This window comes from Nannobrachium achirus, assembly GCF_963921795.1.
Source record: "Nannobrachium achirus genome assembly, chromosome: 11".
Lineage (NCBI taxonomy): Eukaryota > Metazoa > Chordata > Actinopteri > Myctophiformes > Myctophidae > Nannobrachium > Nannobrachium achirus.
Genome location: NC_137820.1, coordinates 53,654,124 through 53,677,644, shown reverse-complemented (window position 1 = coordinate 53,677,644; position 23,521 = coordinate 53,654,124). Strand labels below are relative to the sequence as shown.

The 23,521-nt window shown below is 41.9% G+C and overlaps 1 protein-coding gene across 1 annotated transcript in view; it reads right to left on the bottom strand.

Annotated features, from left to right (window-relative positions):
* Positions 1-15,958, bottom strand: part of LOC308294450 (solute carrier family 23 member 1) — a gene marked incomplete at both ends in the record, with an annotated part of 111,257 nt that extends 95,299 nt beyond the window's left edge. Inside the window, one exon of the mRNA XM_080737183.1 lies at positions 15,884-15,958. Coding sequence (XP_080593309.1) covers positions 15,884-15,958 — 75 coding nt within the window. The remainder of the gene's footprint in view (positions 1-15,883) is intronic.
* Between the last annotated feature and the right edge of the window lie 7,563 nt (positions 15,959-23,521).

Genomic DNA, 23,521 nt, shown 5'->3' with positions numbered 1-23,521 from the left:
TGTCAGGCTAGGTTGTTGTACAGACCGTTCATAGTTTCAAAGGCACTTTAGGAGCCTATCTGCCCCACTCTGTAGGTCTTGACAGTATAATAATTCATGTATCATTCATACATCTAAAAGGTAAATACATCTATGTTGTATGTATGAAATAGATAGCAGTAACTCAAGCTGAGCACGTCTCGGCATGGGCAGAACAAAGGAGTCTGAAAAAGCAGGGTTGGGGAGAATGTTTTACTGATGTAATACACAAGAGATGAAAATCCTCTCACGCTCCTTCTCGCATGAGCTGGAACATCTGACGATCATGGGTCGTTTTACCTCTACCTCTCTTAGGAGTTTTTCTCAATAATCTCTACACTCACCCACAGGCAGACATCAAAAGGGCTCTATTGGTGTCACACAGTATGATAAACTGATAACCCAGACACTGCTGTCATCGTAGCAAGGGACAAAGTAGATGTTCAAAAAGTTCTGCCCAATTCTTTTATCAACACACAAAGTGTCCCGCCAGGAAAGATAAGACTTCCATCCAAGGAGGGATAAATGGCCTTCACCATGCCATTTTCTTAATACCAGAATATAAATAAAAGATGAGAAAGGAAGAGATAGTAATGCGAGAAGTCATGTCATGTGCTGTAATACGGAAGCAGAGGCTTTGCTGTAGGATGTGACTGACCGGACGTGACATGTTTCAGATCAGCTCTAGGCTTCCTGGTAATTTGATTAGTTTGGCTATTTGAATATCCACATCAGATCGAAATGTCTTTTTTTAACAACAAAGGAATAACCCCACTGTGCTGGTACCGCAAGTTCAGAGTTTCCCCTAGGACGCACACAGAGGTCAGGTGTCTTTTTAGATTGACAGGCGTCACAGAGTCATGGTAGACCATCTCCAGGAAATGGGCCACGCACGCAAGCACGATAGAGAGAGAGAGAGAGAATGCACACACACACACACACACACACACACACACACACACACACACACACACACACACACACACACACACACACACACACACACACACACACACACACACACACACACACACACACACACACACACACACACACATTGAAAATAATCAACCAAAAAAACTGAGAAAACTAGAATGCTATTTTGCCCTAAATAGAGAATACACAAAGGCAGAATACGTGCGCACTGTGACTGATCGAGAATTATGGAAATCCTTGACTATGTATATGGATGTGGTGACTACAGTCGAGAAATCGAGAAAGAACTGGCTCACAAGAACAGACAGACTGTGCACCCACAGCACACATGGTGCACTCTCTACCTACCAGACATCAGTCTTCAGTAACACATATTACCCTCAGATTACAAACTCGCAAATTAATAAAGTACAATAATGACGTGCAAACATAGCAGCAAGATTTGTGAGCTCTTGTAACAGGAAAAGTACATCCAATGGAATACAACCATAAAGACCCACACTCGTATTCCTGCACTGTGCAGGTTCAGCTGATATGTCTCTCTCTGCCAGACTTTGTGTGTGTAGCCCTGAGCCCAGGTACAGTACAACATGCTGAGAGCACAATTAGACAATTAGAAACACTTTGGATAAAAGGAGTTTTAATTTTGTCAGTAATGCCCTCGTCATTATCCACAATGAAAACCTTAGGGCACAGGCTCTCTTTCCTGAGCAATATGTGTAAAATGTGTTGACCAGGCGTGTGCTGTGACGCCCTATCCATGCTCCGAACTCTGAGGATATATGCGTGAATTAGTCGCAGGGATGGGGATATGTTTTATCTCTGCTTCTGGTTAGATGGAAAAAATCGAACCTCTGTTCGAAGTGGAGCTGTGTGTGTGTGTGTGTGTGTGTGTGTGTGTGTGTGTGTGTGTGTGTGTGTGTGTGTGTGTGTGTGTGTGTGTGTGTGTGTGTGTGTGTGTGTGTATTGCAGTTGATGCTCAGGGCAGGCTAGACTCAACAGCACCTCTCTGGTCACCCAGGGTTACTACATACAGGCTACATACAGACCCACAGACCCACCCACATACCCACATACCCACCCACATACCTACACACACGGCCACGTATAGGGAGCTTGTGTTCCACACAGCTCCAAAAATATACTTGCATTTACCAATGTATGTTATTTTGTCATAATGCCAGGGGCTTTGTCAGAGTACCCGTTGTACCCGCACAGTCTCTCTATGTTCCTTGTATACCCAATGCCCATAGATCTCTGTATCTGTCTGTCTACTTCTGTCCCTTTTATGACTCTATAGATCTCTGTATCTGTCAGTCCTTGTCCCTTTTATGCCCATATATGGAGATCCCTGGTGGCATCAGTAGGACTATTATGCCCAGTATGGGCATAATAGTTGAATCTGCGGTTCTACAAAAAAAAAAAATGTTTTGTACAATTGTACATTGTGCAAGTACAGTAACGGAAGGGGAAACGGCTATAAACATAGGCAAAAAACGGAACTATCCGAGTGCAAAAGTTTGACTCTTTAGAACCAGCCGTGTGCTGTGAGACCCTATCCATGCTGACTCCGAACTCCACGGGTCTCTGCATCAATTAGCAGTAGGGATTGTAATCTCGTAGTTATTCTTCCCTGGCTTGAGACAGGCAATAGGACCTGTGTGGGTAGGAGGAGGGGTCTTCACCGAAGATGCAGTGCCTCGGGAGCGATTCTGAGGAGGTCCAAGCTAGGGATGGGACGATATGAAAATGTCATATCGCGATTATTGTGACAAAAGAAATCACGATTTACGATATTATCGCGATAATCAAAATCTATTATCCTGGGGAGGAACATTTGCCAAAGAATAGCAGATCTACAAGCACACAACGCATCGCAACGCGACGTGTGCCTTGTATTTGGCAATTTGGACAATATAATGTCCGATATATCAGGAAAAAGGTCAACAACGAATGATATATTGTGATGTCAAGCGAAGCAAGACCAATCGTGTCATATTGGACATTATATTGCCCACGATGTCCAGCCTTACAACCCGGGTAACATCAGTCATCAAGGTTTCTCAAAAAGCAGGTTCGCTTTGAAATGAGTTTTTCTAGCATGTCTGCAGAGAAATTCTTGACTGATCAGCTGTCTTTATGCAATTTTTATGTCAATTTGGACAGATAGGAAGGCCACTGTCATTTACATTCCCCGCCTTTGATTGATTGAATATTTTGTTAGTCACAATGAACAACATCACATGTACAGTAGTCACATTTAAGATGCACCACGTCACAGGTACAGTTAGAACATCCTGCCCAGCCCAACAGGAACATCCCGAATAAGGCCGTTTACGTCGGAAGTCCTTGGCACTCAAATTACAAACATAGCAACAATAATATAATAACATTCATTGCATTTTTTTTAAATTATAGTTTGTAACCCATTTTCACCCAGTGCCAATTGCCCATGTAATCCTGGGCTCTGCGCTCCCTCTGCCGCGCCTGTGGAGACAAGGGACTGACCTCATGCTTCCTTCTATGCATGAGGAGCCTAAGTTGCTTCTTTTCACCTGACAGTGGGGATTTCCCTGGTTTGAACGTAGCGCGTGGAAGGAACACGTTATTCCAACCAGTTCCTTTCCACTCCATCAGGCGCCCCGGCTGGCCAGGGGAGGCATCATAGAGACCAGGATTACTGCATGTTTTTGTGAGGGTATCAACCCTAGAAGACATGGGGAGAACATGCAAACTCCACACAGAAAGGCCCTATCGCCAACCCCACCTATGGGTGTGGGCGCTGATGACGGGGAGGGAGGAACACGCCCCCAGCGTCCACAGCATCCCCCGGCAGGAATCGAACTAGGCCTGTGACGATTAACTTTTTCCCGATTCGATTCGATTTCGATTCATAGGGTGACGATTCGATTATATCACGATTATTGCGTTTTCCTGCGATTTGCGATTCGAATCATGATTATTGCATTACAGCTTTTTTATATTGAAACATTTAAAAAAATTCTAAACAATATAAAACATTAAAAGTTGAATCATATACTTCAAATCAATGCAGCCAAATAAAGTCAGTCAATCTTTCTGACATTTATTTCAGCCAAAGTGCCAGTGGTACAACATTACAACAACATGTTCCTGGTCAAGATGCCAGAAAACACAGAACACAACAGTCATAAAAACATTAAAAAAAGATCGCTGTGCTGCAGGCCTACAGCACTTTGCTAGCTTTAGCCATAACATGACATCTTCATGACCTAAAACTGTTCCTTTAGGACCTGTACTTACTCTGACTGAAAGTGGTTATTTCACCAAATTCACCTTCAGGTTAATTTCGCCTTAAAAAAAACATTTTTTTTTTTTTTTTTTTTTAAATAAATAAATAAAATCGGGAAAATCGATTCTGAACTTTGAAAATCGATTAATTGAATCGCCAGCATTAACATCACGATAATATAGTGAATCGATTTTTTTGCACAGGCCTAAATCGAACCCAGGACCTTCTAGCTGTGAGGCGAAGCGCTAACCACTGCGCCACCGTGCCCCCTACATTCATTGCATTTACAAAAATAAAAAGACATTATATAAAGTGGGGGTGGTTGGTAAAAAAGGGGGGAGGGGTCTCACTTCTCGCCAGTCATATGGAGAAGTGACGGAAAGTCATGACTACCTTCGCCTCTGGTCACCTGAAGGTAGTCAGGTGACTATCAGGTGATTTGTGTTCCCAATGCATTAACAATCAGCATCATATAGGCCTTGGCCCCTATTGCCCTGTGCCTTTTCAGACATGTCCACAACACATTGTCATCAGATTCCTCCCACACACACACACACAGAGAGAGATGGGGGCAGGAGGGCGTGCCTCCTGAGCGCACCTTTCTTGTTGTACTGTAATTGCAGTCACCACTGTGAACAGGTGAGTACGCAACTTTTTGTCCGGCCTCTAGGGGCAACACTAGAGGTATGTACTGTGTACTACAATAGACGAAGAACAAAAAACGAGGCACTCTCACATGCTGTTGTTAACACATCACTATCTTGTCAAGGAGGGTGTCGACAAAGGAGGATACAATCCACACTAGGAAACTTTCAAATTCAGGAGTTTGGTCAACATTGGCTAATCAAATAATAACATATTTCTGATGTAATAAAGCAACAACAATGCAGGTACTTTCAATGAGGAAAGCAATGTGAAAGCAATATTTTATGGATTTATTGAGGGGGAAAAAAATGGGAATGATCAACGCCTCAAAAGGAAGAAAACCATTCATGGTCCATTGGGGGAAAAAACGATAGCCGGGGTCGGGGACGATAACGAAAGGGAATGGCCCGATGTGTGTGGGCGGCCATAGTAGCTTTGCATCAATAGTAAACAAGGGCTAATGGCCCACGGAGGTTCATTGATATACGAGAACAGGCGCTGTCTTCAAATGCAAAGAGGTCAGGTGCCTCTTAACACATGCCCCATGGGACGGATCCCTTTCCATACGCTTTGTGCCAACTCTTTTGTGGACGTGACTGTTTGAAGTGTAACTGTGTTTACAGTGGAAGGCTTTCAAATACTGTAGCCTGTGGTGTTAACTGAGGGTTTCAAAGGAGTCACTGATTATTTATTTTTATAGCTCTGCTTTATTTGAATGGTAATATGGCAGTGATTCTCTGTGAGGATATTGCTAGTGGGGCCTGTTATCATTGCCCACAGGGGACCATGATTCTAAACAAACTAGAAAGCGGTGAGCAGGTGCACATATCCATATATCTCCATGAATAAACTATTAGAGAGCACCAGTGATCATGGGAAGATTGTCCCATACCCTGTTATTATGTGTACAGTAATGCAATCCAAAGTGGAGTACAGTAAATAAGTGGTCAGCAGGTGCACACATCCATATAATGATATCTCCATATATCGCCTCAAACTACTGGCCAGCATCACTGTTTGGCCCATTAAATACTAATAATAATCATAAAGAAGATGTTTGAGGGTAACAGTGATCATGGGAAAATGTTATGCCCTGTTACTGTTACGTAATTCCACAGTGGAGTCATGTCTTTTATAAATATATATTTCCCATGGAATTCCTATGTATTGACTAAAGTGTTCAAATGACATTCATAAAATGAGAAAAGCACAAAACAACAACAACAACAGCAGTAAAACTAAAAGTATCAGCCAAATAAACCCCTTTGATAAGTGTGATTAATGGGTATCAGGCAGCTGCCGCACAGTTGGAAAGCTCAACCGAAACTACCTGTTCCACTACCAGACTCTCTCATTAAAGAGCAGTGCCAATGGCCGCAAAGCATAAAGTCGTACCAATGTGTCAATGATTAGTAATTACATATAATAGCTGTAATTACCCTCAAGAGAAGATGTCTGCAAAAGAAGCATGGCTTTTACCACATTTACAAGAACGATGTCAGTGGTGGATACAGTGTGTGTCTATTGACTAGACATGGAAAGATCTGGGTGGGCCATGATCTTTCTGTGCCAGCGGGGGCGGGCCGGCGGACCATGTCATCACGCTCTGACTATGACTATGACTCCACTTTTAGATCTTTTTAACTCAACACTTTTAAATCTTTTTAATTCGGTTCGGTTCGGGGAGTCAAGACATCTCGGCAGCACCAAACAGTCGACGTAATGACAGTACCCGCCCCCCGAAACCTCTGAATGACATAATATTGTAGTTTGGACAGAGCCGAACCGAATCAAACTCTGCTCTAAAAGTGGAGTATGCATCGGCCCTATAAGCCAGAACCATATCGGGAGTTCCCAATGCAGCTACGCCCAAATATGGAGTGTGTTGTCAAACCACAATGTGTTGTCATGGCATCGGGCACAAACAAATTAGTCAGCTCCATATATGAAGCTCTAGAACAACCACTACCATATTGGAGTTTGGGTTGCGAGTAGGAATGTCAGCGGTTAATTTTCATAATAATATGGCATCGCATTTTCCTGGCCTGCATATAGTGTTGTGAGCCTATGGGGATGTGATTTTGTTAAACAGACTCTGGGCGCAAGAGAGTAAGTACTCTTATGTCCAATGGAACAGTGAATGAGAGACAGCTGGAGTTGTTAACTTGTTACGCAGTGGGGTCTGTGGGCCGAGGAGGATGAGACGACGAGCGTCGGAGTACACAAAACAGAACACGTAGCCAACAGTGGTATTTCGGTCTGGGAGCATTTCAAAAGGAAAGGAGTGTAGACGACGACAGTATCTTTCTCAAATACAGCAGCGGCATGAGGCAACAGCGATGCTCAATCACAAGCCGCGAGTCGCGGAACGCGACGCGCTGTGAGCTTGTAGATCTGCTATTTTCATCTCAGAAGAGTTTTCTCCGCAGTGAGTCAACAGACTCATACACAACAAAACTCATTGTCATGTTGATGGTTCTCGAATAAAAATACTCAGCCTAGAGCTCGTTTGTTAGACAGGCACCGCCTCCGACCACTTGTTGAAACGCGCAGATTATGATGCTTGTTGTTTATTGATGATTAAGTTTAGAGCAATTTATTTTCATTGTTAAATGCGGCTTTTTTGTTTGTCTTTCAAAGGAGCATAACTAAATGTCTACCATTCGTCTACCAACGTTAATTCTGTGCACTTAAATATACAATTTTGGGTTGAAAAATGTATACAAATAATAATAATTAAAAACCGTTAATTAACCGGTTAATGCTGACGGCTAACCGGTTACTGAATTAACCGTTAGTGACATCCCTAGTTGCGACCAAATGTGGCACCGGCTGGCCAGCAGACCACGACCACAGAAGGGCGATATGTGTGCGAGGGCCGCATTTCTGTACAAATTTAGGGGCCGCATATAGTGGCCCCAAACTCTAGTGAGAGGTTATAGTTTCGGTTTCAATGAAAGGTAATTGAGGACAAAAGGATCAATAAGAAATGACAGTAACAGTCAAAGTGTTGTCCAGCAGACAATAACACACAGTGTCTGTATCTAAAGTGCACAGTGCAAGGACCATAGGTGTGAACCCCAAACTAATGCTAATTCACAATGTGCTGCTTGTAGACAAAACAGGGACTAGTAGAGTCACACACTGTGGCAGACTTTGGTAGGTCTCCAATTCTGGCCTAAACGTGCCGGGTAATCACAAACATTGTCAAAAGCAGGTTCTTCAAAATGGGGTCCTCAGAGTTAAAATAGGGTGGCCAGGCCAATGTCTGTAAATAAACATTAACATGAATCCAACAAAACAAACAAATATTATGATGATAGTGATGTCAAACGACTATGAAGCCATTAAAGCTGCAGCATCACTTGAAGAGAGAAACCGTAGTTAAAATAAAAAACCCGCTGAATACTTCCAAGCTATAATCTCAGAGCTCTCAACAGTCAACAGACATTGATGAGTTAAAGGAGTAGTTCACCCCCAAAATGACTTTTTTTCCCATTGATTACTCATGACATCCATGGAGATTTGAGTTCAATAAAAAAAATGTGTCTTGTCACATTCTTAAGACAAAAAAAATGTATTATAGTAAATTTACCCCATTGATTTCGGAATCAATGGGGGTACATTTATTATAATCAAATTATTGTCTTAGGAATCCGACCAATATAAAAAATATTATTGAACTCAATTCTCCATGGCATGAGTAATCAATAGAAAAAGGGTCATTTTGGGGGTGAACTACTCCTTTAAATACGTTGACTGCCTTTTATGAAGTTGCATGAAGGCTTTCTCAAAAATATATGCAACACAATTTTATACCATATATATATACACCTCTTCTTCGTCAAGGGGTCCTTGGCCTGAAAAACTTTGAAGACCCCTGATCTAGAGCATTTGCTCCCAAACCTTTTCAATAGTCTAAGAATATAAATGTACTGTAGTCTCTCTCTCTGGGACGCAAACATATAAAGATAGGCTACATTATGAATTAACCACTTAAGCCCTATGAGTGAAAATAGCAGATCTATGCTCAAAATGCATTGCATTGCGCTGTGAGCTTATAGATCAGCCACTGCTTTAGAATGGCTGCGATCAGGTGTGGTTGCTCTGTCGCAATACTGCCATGCCTGGCGGAATACTGTTTTTTCTTTGATCTCATATGGTGGGACAAGCTCTGGGCCCTATGGTCCGGCCTCACCCAGGCCCTCCCGTATTTCTGCCCCCGAATCTCACACCGTTACACTTACAATGTTTCATTGGATCTTTGTTGAAGAGCTTTACACTCTCGCTGAATCATGAAAAAAAAAAAAAGAAAATCTTGTGTCTACCCTCTGCCATCCAACCCAACACGACTATGCTGCATCATCCCTTTACAATGTATATGAATTCCTCTAGAACAAGTATGTGCCTGTATGTACAGTATTTGTTGTCCCTTCACTAAAGAGAAACTAATATATAGTCATGTTGAAGAGGTTAGAGAGGTTGTTAAAAAAGCTGGTTTCTACATCACACACTGGTTATTTCCTGCCATCTGCTGGTTATGCACCTGAAGTTCAACTTTTTGCACTCTGTTAAACCCTTTAGTCCCCAGGCAAGGGCTCTATAGTTTCTTTAAAGGTGATACACCATGCATTTAAAAAGTATTTATGTCATATAAAAATGTTTTCCCTTCAAAACCGGCCGTCGCTGACGTCAGCGACGGCAGCAGATCTGGACAGCCTGTTTTGAGAACCCGTGGGATGCTTTTAACCTCCGCCTTCCCAAAACCAGAGAAAGACACAATGGTAAGAAATGGGACTTTGTGAGGATAGAAGGTGCTACTGGGACCCCAAAAAAGGTTTTAAAATAGGAAAAGTGAAATGTCATGGTGTATCACCTTTAACCTTTCTCCCTCTACACCAAATCTCTTCATCAAAATAGCCATTCAACAACAAGCTCTCAACGTGCTGTGTTGCCACGTGAGGTTGTAGATCACAGCTATTTTAGCCAAACGTTTGGCCCACAATAACGACACTAGGGTTTGTGGTTAGATTATAGGGATAAAGCGTTGCTAAAGCTGAGAAATGCACTTCATAACCTTGTGGGTTTGCCTTCACATCCCTTTGGGTAATCAAGTTTAGGAATTAGTTCACATTTTAGGATTTTAACTCGGCTTGACTTGGGCTCTCAATCTCAACAACAGCCCTCTGCTTTTGTCCTCTTAGCCACTAGAACAGGGGTCTTCAACGTCTTCAGGCCAAGGACCCCTTAGCTGAGAGAGAGATGAAGCAGCTAGGGACCCCCACAACCTTATCATAGATTCCATATAGTTTCATGGTTTGACAGCACAATCATAATATTTTGGATTCATATGATGTTAATGTGGGTTTTCAGATATTTAACCACTTGAACCGTCAATACTTAATAAACATGACTTTTCACTGTACTTAGTCTGCTCTTTTCCCCCTCCAAAGCTCTTTGCCAAAAATAGCTGATCTACAAGCTCACAACGCCTGTGAGCTTGTAGATCTGCTATTTTTGGCAAAAGTTCTCAGAATATGGATGCTATAGGGTTCAAGTGGTTAATATAAAAAGGGGGGGGGGGAAACAAGTTTCTATCACACATAGATTTGGAGGACCCCCTGTAGTAACTCTGAGGACCCCCTTGGTGTCCCGGACTAGAGTGATAATGTGTCTTATTCAAAGACACAAGAAATATTTCCTTGGCCAATATGTACCCAATTGGTTTAAGAAATGAAACCAGTTCTGAAACTGGTTCCTGCAATCAAATATTGCAGTGGCATAATTTTAGAAAGAAAGAAAGAAAGATAGCCTAATGCAGTGATGCACCACAGCAAACACTGTCTGGGGCTTGGAGGTAGATATAACTGATTTCCTCACCCTGGTCACTGTGGGATGTGGGAACATGGTGCAGCCCACCATGACATTCATAAAGGGTTGCTTATTCCTGGATCATATGGCTTTACACGCATGCATGCACGCACGCACGCACGTGCGTGCACGTGTGCATTTGTATGTATACTGTATACATGTGTAGTCACTCTGTATGCAATACACTGTATCATCGTTATATCATCAAATTACAAAACAGGCAATTCAAAGGTCAATGTCAGCAATGAGCCATGGAGCTTTGTATACATAACTGTAGATTGCCCATGTTATTCTGATTTGTTACTCAGGATTTTTCCTCACATTTTTAAGGAAGTTCAAAGTATGGACAAAACCCTGATCACTCAGTCAAGTAGACTATATTGCTCAGTGGTTTGGCTTAGCATAATACAATATGGCCTTTGTTGGCTGCATTGGATGTGCCTTCGTTCTGGCCACACCCACTGTGATTGGGAGGGTCTTCCCAGAATGAGGATGCCATCATGCCAAAAGGAATTATGCGTGTTGGCTTTCATTAGAATACTTTTATTGGCAATATTGCTAAGGAATTCAGGGATTTCACGACTGAATGGAGGGCAGTCCACTGAGTAGTGGCTGCGTAATTAGACTCATTTTTCCCTGAACTTGGGGAGAACAAGATCATGTGAACTTCCCCTGGTGGAGCATTCCTCTATTGGTACAGCTCAGAAACAACAATATAATTGTATTTACACAAGGTGTCCCCCAGGGGTCAGTAACATTCCATTCACCATCTTCATTTTAACAGAACACAAAATGTAACAGTATACATATCCTTGATGGTCCAGAGATGTGTAAGAGTGTACTTGAATACATTTATAAATGCTGAATCTTTACTTTACTTAATTATGGTCGGGACAGACAGTGCACATTGACGAACACAAGACAGGTGTAATACATACACATGAGCAAGTGTAGATATGCCAGATTTACAGTATTTTCCATCTGTAGTACCGCCAAAAAACAAGAAACAATACAGACATTATAATGTAACAATAGAACAATAACTGTATCTCAAACCTCTCTTTTCGGCTGATATGCTGGCCCTCAGGAGTGCCAGCCTCAGACAATGACAAATCCTGGGTAATAATCTATAGGCCTGCCCTATATTGTGTTTTCTGGTTTAGAAATTCATGGGTGATTTCATGCCAAGTGAAGGTTTTAACCCATTTGAGCCTTTAACGGTATATACTGCAGTCTGCAGTAGGGCTGTCACGATATGACATTTTACATGACGATTAATTGTCACTCAAATAATTGGCGATTAACGATTTAATTGTGTTTTTGTCGTTGATAATTACATTTCTGTTTGGCTTTTAGGCCTTGAAGTTGTACATGGTAGATATGACACATAACCTAAATATACAAAGAAATTACTGACATGTTTGACAACTTACTACTTAAAAAATAACTTTGATAGTGGAAATAGCCGATCTACAAGCTCACAACGCGTCGCGATGCGACGCGCTGTGAGCTTGTAGATCTGCTATTTCCACTATTTTTGACTCTTTTTTTTAAATATATGAACGTTTTTCAACATGGCAACGATTATGACGATTATGAAAAATAATCGCGATTATGTCAAAAAAAATCACGATTAGACGATTATGTAATAATTGTGACAGCCCTAGTCTGCAGGCTGCAGGCCCACCAACTAATGAGATTCACTTTAAACCTCTCACTGCCCCCTCATCTCAGGGGTGTCACACTAAATTCTGGGCCCTGGGTACAAGGATTCACTATGGGGCCCCCCATGAACGTTCTTCATAGGGGGAGGGGGTTTAACCCATTTAGACTGGGAACGCATTATTACGCATTCTTTTGTGCTTTAACTATTGAAAAATAGCATATATATACAAGCTCACTGCGAGCTTGTAGATCTGCTATTTTTGAAAAATCGTGAAAATTTGTGCAAGGTTTTTTTTTAAAACCTATGTTTCTATATGTCAGTGGTGCTCAAACCTTTTCATGTGAAGGACCCCCAAAATGATATGTACTGTATTTGGCCACGGACCCCCATCTCAAAATATTTAGTTCCAGGGACCCCCCAGAAGCAAAATCTGATATTCACTTAAAAAATAGGCTATATTCAAAGATTTGCACACATTTTCACGACTTTTCAAGAATAGCAGATCTACGAGCTCGCAGCGCGGCACTCGGTGCCGCTTGTATATCTGCTATTTTTCAAAAGCTGAAGTATAAAATAACGAAGGCCTCCACCTTGGGCCCTAGTAACTCATTCCCACTTTCCCCCCTGCTTGTGACGCCCCTGCCTCCTCTCACCAGCAAGTCAAATGGAATCAACAGTCCCATGCTAGCTCAGGTTCCACGTAAAGGCTTGTCTTTCATCACCAGTGTACTGTACATAAGGTTTCACATGGTCAAGCAGCAAGGAAGGCCTAGCTGAAACTGACTCACATCAGCAAAATCTAATGGTTTATCTGTCCCTTCAGCTCATGGGGATTAAGTCAGTCTGTCAGTCATTCTCAAAAATCTTTCTGTCACTCTTTGGCATAGATATACACAGATAGATACACTGTTGTGTAGTCAGACTATTGCACCATTAGTTACACAAGATTTATAAAGTAATAATCGCCACAAACAGGAGCCAAACATAAAATCACCAAAAACTCTTCATACGGTACCAAAAACAAGACGAACTGAAATCCAAAAGAGAAATAATAATATCCAATACACTTCAACCTAATTGCCAGAGAAAACTTACTGTAATGTATGTTTCTGCTCACTTGTAGAGTACACACTACACTAACTATAGTACCCTCTAGTTTTGCTTAATCCGCAACTTTCTTCCGGAGCAATTTTGTACAGTATTTTGAGCCAGGTGTCACTCACCTTAAGCCTCAACTGCCACCTGAAACCCATAAATGGTCTGAAATTACCAGGGTTCGGGTTCCCCTGCACTCAAAGCTACAGTACATTATGAAACAATGAGTCTCCTGTCCAAACCACAGGGCAGTGAAAACAGAAGAAGCATTTTTTTTTTTATAATATGAATATCAAATGATTGACATTTTATTTTATTCAATCTGTATGGTAGAGTATAATACAATATAACGTACACAATTGAGGTGGTTGTATTCGGTCTACCTGTTCTTAATATATATCCTGGGCTACTACTCTCCCTCTGCCAACCTGGGGAGATCTCCGAACTGAGCTTATGCTTCCTTCAATGCATGTGGAGTGACTAAGCCGCTGCTTATCACCTGACAGGGGGGAGTTAGGACGTAATGCGTTATTCCAACCGGTTCCATTACCCTCCATCAGGTTGACCAGGGGGAGGCAGTATAGAGACCAGGATTACTGCATGTTTTTTTTTGTGAGGGTACCTAACCTACAGGGAGAACATGCAAACTCCACACAGAAAGGCACTTTCACCAATCCCACCTAGGGTATGGGCATAACACGCCCCCAGCGTCCCTGGCAGGAATCAAACCCAGGACCATCTAGCTGGGAGGCGGCCAGCACTACAGACTGCGCCACCGTGCCCCTTCTCCCAGCTCATCAATTGAGACATTTATTGTAGAGCATGTGTTTAGGTTAAACATGTCTAACACCTTTAACATAATCCTGTTTCTCGATTGACGCGAGTGTCAAAATGCTATTTCTCCCCAATGAAGCCCCAAACTATAAGCTCACTAGCTCAGTGTCAAACCTTTCAGCACTCAGATCTACAAGAAAGTTAGATAATATATGCTTTTGTCATACATTCAAACCCTGATTCCAACCGAAGTTAGTTTATGTTAACACAAATGGAGTGCTATGCTGTATTTCCTGATATTCATTTCTCTCAGAAAGATCCTTGAAATAATGGAGACTGCACTGCAAAGAAGAAATATCAATTTCCTTACAGTAAATAAAATACCTAATATAAAAGATCCATCTTTGCAGTAATTTACACATGGTCATTGCTTTTCACTATTATTCTAAGATACATGGGAACAATACCAGGACATTATGGCTCCGACCCTTGGCATTTCATAATTTGACGTATATAGGCTACATCTACTTTATGCTGGAGATCTATTCAAATTAATTGTAAAAGCTTTATTTGGTGGTCTAGGAAGAGAAATTCAGTCATTCTGAAGTTGTAAAATGTAAGCGTTACGCTTTAGATTCTATAGGAGCATTGCATTCATACTGTAACTGGCCCAGCCAGTCACATGTATTTCATAAGGAACTTTGTAGTGTGAATGGAACTGATGTTATAAAAGGAAAATAAATGACTCGCATGAATGTGAATGTGCCTACAGCCAAATCCAAGCCCTGGCTGTAGTTTCAAAAGTTCAAAATATGTTTTTAATCATTAGTCAATGTATAAAAGAAAAGCAAGTAATGCCATTTATTAAAATATCTTGTGAATAGTCTGTACTAACAAATCTAAGACATGCCTGTGATTTAAAAAAAAAAAAAAAGTTGAAATGAATGCCAAAAGCAGTAGATCACTGCACATAGACTTTTCTCCAAATGACTTTCCATCAAAAGTGAAGTCTTATACAGATATGGATGTTTTGTTCCCATCTTGTTCATACAGGTGGTGTTTAGGTTTTGCATATTTGTTTCTGTTCCATGAATTTAAAAACCTCATCAGAAAATAGAGGGTGGCTAAGAAAGCAAAGCAGCCTTAGCCAGCTGTGTACACTTCGAGCCAGTCTCATGCTGTTGAGCCAGCAATCCTTCTAAATATCAATGTCAAGTCACAACTTCTCTTCATTCACTCAATTTTTTTTGATTATTATGGTCACTGATCTTTCACATTTTATAGAAAAGTGGTGCTAATTCTGGCCACACACAGTGCAAACACTGGTCAAATCACATTCCACACCAGCTTACATGTAGCTTTTACTTTGCTTTTGCAAGCTATTATAATCTTGATTTTCCTCACGTGTCAGTCAAAAAAAAAAGCCAATAAAAATAAACAAAACAACACACACTAGGCCATAGCCTATATGAATTTCACAGACACAGGCTGTTTGTTCTGGATCGAGTCCCTTCTGAAACAAGGCTAGCCGGTTTGCAACTTAAGCAGACTACGCAGGTAACAGACTGCTGCTCCCTAACTAATGATGAGCATGACATGGCACTTACCCCAAATGCAGGGTTCACTGTCCCCTGACTGTCTCTGAGACCCAGCTCTATTTTCTGATCTGAGGAGAGATGCATAGCGGCTCTCCAGTAAGACACTTGGCGCTGGTCACCGTGGCACCCAAGGACTTCACTAGAAGAGAGTGGACACACACACACGCACACACGCTCTCAACCGCGCACACCCACTGAGGTTGAAAGTTGGAGAGGGCCACAGGGACTTTAGACAAGAGTCTGATTGGCCGGGTCACGTTGTCACGTTGTCACGTCGCATTTTCACGTCGTCAGGGTAACCAAAAGCTTACTGGATAGCAGTGAATGGTGAAAAGTTATTTTCCCTCCAGCCCTCGGAAGTCTGCCGTCTCTGTTACTGAGTGAGTGTAAGACCTTAATGGTCATATGTCTCATCATGTGTGACGAAAGACCCCATGGGTTGAGATGAGTGCACGTCACATGCAATATACTATCAATTCATCTACAATATGTCACCCTCATGAAGCTCTAGTCTCTCCACAAGTTACATCATTTTGTTGTGTTTATTGTTTTGTCATTTGAATTGAAGAGTAAAATATGGCATTGCAGTCTTACCAACTTTCCTCTCAGGAATGTAAACATGATAGAAGTCTCCAAAGTTAGATAAGCAAGATGACCTTGACTGCTTTTGAAGCTCAGTGCAACACACAAGATAACATGCAATTCGGGTCTCAAGAGGTAATCAAACCAGGGAACGTGTATTGACAACTAACCAGTCAGGTCTTCTTATTGTAAAGCTGCTTTGTTCAAGATTTTCATAGCCCCAAGATCTGAATTTTATATGCACTATATTCAACAAAATTATTTTGAAACACCCTTGCACCTCCCTCATTTTTTTAAAAACCTGCTAACCTCCTCCACCCCCTCCCACATTTCTCACAACTTGTGAGCTTGTAGATAAGTTATTTTTGACATGCAACATAACACATATAGCCGGGGAGCCACTGTGCCAAAATGAGAGAAGACCTGTGATGTCATGACATACTCCAAATTTTAGTTTTTCCTATTAATTTGGTCAATAAGGTACACAGAATGAGAGGCCTGCTCTGCCGGAAACACTGCGAAAAAAAGTTTCCCATTGACTTCACTATACTGGAAAAAAACACCAAAAAAAGTAGCATGTGAGGGGTCAAACTAGGGGTTCTTGATGATTCTGAATCCATTGCAAGCATTTGTTTTGCATGAAAAACATTCCTTGGGCTAGATTTCAGCCTCTCAAACCTGTGAAAAGTGATGATGAGTCATCACTTTTCACCGTTATTTTGGTCCGTTTTCTAGCCCAAGGAATGTTTTTCATGCAAAACAAATGCTTGCAATGGATTCAGAATCATTCAGAATCAACTAGAACCCCTAGTTTGACCCCTCACATGCTACTTAAAGCATATTTCTTTTGGTGTGTTTCTTTCCTGTATATTGAAGTCGGTGGAGTGAATATACAAATGGCCATAACTTTTTTTCGCAGAGTTTCCGGCAGAGCAGGCCTCTCATTCTGTGTACCTTAATGACCAAATGAATAGAAAAAACAAAAATAAAAAGTATGTCATGACGTCACAGGTAAAACCCTATTTTTTGAGCTTTTGGGCCTGTGGTTCCCCGGCTAATTGTCATGTACGTACTATGGAGTATATTATGCAAGAATAAATTTGATTTTTTTGTCTCAACGAAAAATGTACATGTTTTGTTCAACAAAAAAAAATCATGATCAATTTTAATATTTATTAGTATGTAATTAGCGTCCTTGTTTTAATTTAGTGTGTGTTTAGCTTGTGCATTAAAGCATGACATTTTCAGTGGAGTGGAGACGCCTCTGCACGCTCTGCAGATTCCTGCAAAAACACAGAAAACTCTACTGCTACTCAAGCGGTGTGGTGTGTGTGTCTTGGGGTGTGAGTCTGCTTGTTGGATAGTCATACGCATTGCAACAGCACCATAATTCATTTTAAACTAATTCCTCACACACAAAAAAGGCTTGATCATTGGAGAGGTCAGCCAGAAAGAGCAGCTATTGCCAGAGCAGTCTGTGATGCATAACCTGCTAACAATTACTGGCCACCTGTACTCTTTAGTACACCTAATACATGGGCTGTTGTGGCATCTTCCAAATTACCTAGCTGTTGTGGCATCTTCCAACTTTTAACCTAGCTCCATTCAGAAACCTTGGTATGTTTTGTTCACAAATCATTACACCACTCCGAAAAACCACCTTTGGGTCTAAAGTAAAAGTTCAAGTTAACACTGGTTTCCCTGACGAAGTCCATTTATGCCTCAGAGCTTTATTTCTGCTTTTCTATGCTTTTCTCTTGCACCAAAGTGCACCTCCCAGACATTCTTTTGTCACTTTAATATTTGTGTATCCAGGCAAAGTAGTAGTACTAAATGTAGTTGTAATACAGTAACTAAAAGTAATTAAAAAAAAAATTCTTGGTTCCACAGATTATAATTGTTATTTCATATGTTTCCCACTTCAATATGTCAATATGATCAAGTGCTCACCCCAAGGTAGATTCCATTGGTGCCTTTCTATTCCAAATAGGCAAATTTACACAGGAAATTTTGAATTTTGAATGGGACTGTGGAATCAGGTGCAGATAGAAAGAGTATATGAGATCAAGTTTCTTGGTGTCCTAATTGACCACAGACTCAGCTGGAAATCCCATATGAAATATTTGTGTTCTAAACTTGCAAGAACAATAGGGATTCTTGGCAAGGCTAGACACATTCCAGAAAGAAAAGCTCTACACACTTTGTATTGTGCACTTGTTGACCCTTATTTATCTTATTGTATAGAAATATGGGGAAATACATATAAAAGCACCTTAAATAAGATTGTCATTCTACAAAAACGAGCAGTGAGGATTATAAATGGAGCAGCATACCTTGACCATACTAATAATCTTTTTTTAAATTCTTATATTTTAAAATTTCCAGAGATAGTAAAATTTAAAACAGCACAAATCATGTGTAAAGCCTGGAACAAGAGTTTACCTCGAAATATTCAACAGCTTTTTAACAGGAGTGTAATTATGATCTACGGAAATCGCACTGTGGTGAAGAAAAAAGAGTTGAGCCGGAAGGCAAAGCTCTCTGTCTACCGAGCAATCTTCGTTCCTACTCTCACCTATGGTCATGAAGTGTGGGTCATGACCGAAAGTATAAGGTCGCGGGTGCAAGCGGCCGAAATGGGTTTCCTCAGACGGGTGGCTGGTATCTCCCTTAGAGATAGGGTGAGAAGTTCAGTCACCCGAGAGAGACTTGGAGTAGAACCGCTGCTCCTACACTTGGAAAGGAGTCAGCTTAGGTGGTTCGGGCATCTAGTACGGATGCCTCCCGAGCGCCTTCCTAGGAAGGTCCTCGATGCACGTCCCACTGGGAGGAGACCCTGTGGCAGACCAAAGACCAGATGGAGGGATTATATCTCCAAACTGGCTTGGGAACGCCTCGGTATACTCCCTGAGGGAGTGGAGGAAGTTGCTCGGGATAAGGAAATCTGGAGGTCTCAGTTGGAACTGTTAGCCCCGTGACCCGATTCCGGATAAGCGGTTGAAGATGGATGGATGGATGGATGGATGGAACAGACATAATTTTAAACAGACGATAAATATTCTACACTTAAACAAATGTGTGTCTCAATATCTGGTATGAATTTATGGAATAATCTTGATAAGAATGTATAAATGTGTAATAATATTTCAAGCGCTGCTACAAGCAGTCACTCATGCAACATTATGACCTGTTGATTTGACTTTATAGTGATTTCCTATGAATCTTTACTTTATATGATATGTCTTTTGATTATTGTTAGTTTTTCCTTTTCTTTACTGTATATGTATTTGTATTACTTTTATGATCAATTCAGTCACTATGTATGTACATATGGGGCCAGACAAAATAAGCGTTTGCTTCTCCCTGTCCCTTCTTGAACACAATCTTTTTTGAAACTGTGATGATGATGTATAGTTTTCTGTACTGTTTTATTATTTGTTCAAGATAAATAAAGATCAAATCAAATCAAATCAAAAAGTCACAGCAAGTGTCTCCAAATCCAGGAAAACAGACCATCTTCAGTATTAACACTTCTTGATTATTGGACAGACAGAACTTGTTCTCAGTCACACTGAGCTGTCTAAATCCTTACCGCCAGCCTACATGACCTTTGACACAACCCTTAAGCCTCATGCACTGAGCTGTGGATGAACTACTGTAGGGTACTTGTCCTGACTAATGGGATTTGAACCCAGCTCATGTCCTGAATTCACTCTTCTAGCCTACCGTTCCAGGGATGGAAAATAAGAGTGAACTTTGCACCCTAGCACTTTACACATATGCATGCATAGCCAAAAATACTCAAAAATAACTACATGGTCAATCAGTTTCATTCCCACACATGATATGCAAGGAGCAATCACTGAAGCATAAAATACAAGAGCAAGAGTTTCATTATAATTGCACTACGATTTCACAGTGTCGTTACCCACAACCTTTGATCTGTCTCTGGCTGTTTCACTGACAATATATTGGTTGACAAAGCAGGGTTTGTGGGACAACCTTAACCTTCGACAAGGTTCCTCTGTATTTGGTCTACTTTTTGTGCCTTTTATGGAGTGATTTGGTTATACTGCAAAAAGCTTTCCAAGTCATATGTGTCCTTATTTTAGCTATGTTATTGCGACCGTCAGGTCGCACTTACTATCAAAACCTCCACCGCCTGTCTGTCAGTCCGTCCGTCAGTCAGTCTGTCTGTCTGTCTGTCTGTCTGTCTGTCACGTCCCGTCACGTCACACTTTTGCCCTACTCATATCTCCGCCATCGTTTCCCCTATCCATGTGAAATTTTCCACACACACTCCTTGGCAGCCAAACCACAACCTCTACCCCTCTTTCTCAAATGCCCCTCTTCTAGCGCCACCATGAGGCCGGTTCTTGCAACACACAGTTATGGACACAGCTCCTACAATTCTTGCCCTAAAATCACGCAAATCGGTACACAGTATGTCTACTCACATGTCATCAACATGGAACTCCTCTTTTCTCACATGTCCCTCCTCTAGCACCACCTTGAGGCCGGTTCTTGCAAAACATATTTATGGACACAGCTCCTACAATTTTTGCCCTAAAATCACACAAATCGGTACACACAATGTCTACACTCATGTCATCAACATGGATCTGTCCCATTTAGCGCCACCTTCAGGCGATTTTTTATAACACATTTTTGGACACTGCTCCTACAGATGTTGCCCTCAAATCACGCAAATCGGTACACACTATGTCTACACTCATGTCATCAACATGGATCTGTCCCATTTAGCACCACCTTCTGGCCCATTTTTAAACACAGTTTTGGACACTGCTCCAACAGATTTGGCCCTCTAATCACGCTAAGCCATACACAGTAGGTCTCCACTCCAGTCACGTCATCACCATGGATCTCTTTGCACACTCACTCCTTGCATGCCACATCACAACTGTGACTGTTTCTCTGGCACAGACAAAGGAGTTCCTCTACACTTCATCACAAAGGAGTTACACAACACTTCATCAATGGCCCAGTTACTTCATCAATGGCCCTGTTACTTCATCAATGGCCCTGTTACTTTGCATCTTAATGCACAATGACGTGTCAAGCAAAATCAAACTATGTCTCACTATCCCCTTTCTTTCTGTATATTGTGGTGGGAATGGAAAGATAAAGGTGGAATAAGGCATACATTTATGATACAGTATGCATGTTGTGATTATCTACAGTCTTATTTTTAAGATTCATAATTCCATTCATGCATGTTCTCCACATACTAGTCAGTCTGTTCTCTTTCACATCTTTATATTACCACTGTCAAATGCATTTAAACTTTATTCACATTCAGAACTGCTTCAACAATAATATTGCTTACTCACAAATCAAACTATGTCCTAACTATTCTGTTTCTTTCTGTATATTGTGGTGTGAATGCAAAGATAAAGGTGGAATAAGCCTTACATTTATGAAACAGTATGCATGCTGCTATTATTTAAAGTCTTATTTTCAAGATTAATCATTCCATTTATGCGGGTTCTCTACATACTAGTCAGTCTATAGTCTTTCACATCTTTATTGCGACCGTCAGGTCGCAGTTACTATCAAAACCTCGACCGGCTGTCTGTCCGTCCGTCCGTCAGTCTGTCTGTCACGTCAAGTCACACTTTTGCCCTACTCATATCTCTGCCATCGTTGCCCCTATCCATGTGAAATTTTCCACACACACACTCCTTGCCTGCCAAACCACAACCTTCGGGACCCCCGGACCTCCACGTACCCCCAGGGACCCCCTGCCACCGCCGCCAAATAGTGCAAAAATGACCAAATCAACACCCCAACTGGGCTGCTCACAGGGAATTCCCTGGGACCACCGACTCCTGCTGCTCCAACAGTCCTTCACCTTCATTGGTTTAACTTTGCCCCGCCCCTCCCCTCATTGGCCAAAACTTTATTTGGCTTTACTCATAAACCGTTTGTCCTACAAACTTGTGGGTGGTGTCAATTGACTTGATTGAGAGTCCTTCACCTTAATTGGTTTAACTTAGCCACGCCCCCTCCTCTGATTAGCCCAAACTTTATTTGGCTTTACTCATCAACCGTTTGTCGTACACACTTGTGGGTGGTGTCAATTAACTTCATAATGAGTCCCTCACCTTAATTGGTTTAACTTTGCCCCGCCCCTTCCTCTGATTGGCCGAAACTTTATTTGGCTTTATTCATCAACCGTTTGTCGTACAAACTTGTGGGTGGAACCAATGCCACTTTACAGGCCTCTTTGTGTACACTGTATACTGTGACCTGACAGGCGCTTATCTCCCGATTAGGGAGTCTTACTGGTAGTTGAAGGGCAAATACACAGTATATATATAGGTTGGGAACATGACACATTTTGCTTGAATTCATGAGTTGTCAACTTGTCGTGTAAACAAAGAAAAACGAACCAACAATGAGGTGTAAACGCGACGTTTTTTGGTTAATAAATCCAAAACGAGACCGGCAGCGTTTCCAAGCGTCCTGGTATAAAAAAAACCTAAAGCCGACGGTCACAAAACAGTCAAAGCTAGAAACCTTAAAACCTACTGTAGAAGATATTATTGCGACCGTCAGGTCACAGTTACTATCAAAACCTCCACAGGCTGTCAGTCTGTCACGTCACGTCACATCACATCACATCACGTCGTCACGTCATGTCAAACTTTGCACACACACTCCTTGCCTGCCAATCCACAACCTCCACCCTTCCAGGGACCCCCGGAGCTCCAGGGACCCCCAGGGACCCCCTGGTACCACCGCCATAAAGTGCAAAAATGACCAAATGACCACCCCAACGGGGCTGCTCACGGGGAATTCCTGGGGACCACCGACTCCTGGTGCTGCAGAATGGATGCAAAAGTGGTTGCGCCTCCTAGTGGAGGACCCCGCCACTGCAGTGCACATAAAATGCCGTAACTCGGGCTAAGAACGACCGGGAGAGCCGGGGCCGGTACCCACTCGTAGCGGCGGACCCTCGCCACTGCAGCCCTCTAAAAAGGCTGTAACTTGGCCCCCGAGCGACTGGGAGAGACGAGGTTGGCACCCAGGGGTCCCCGGGGA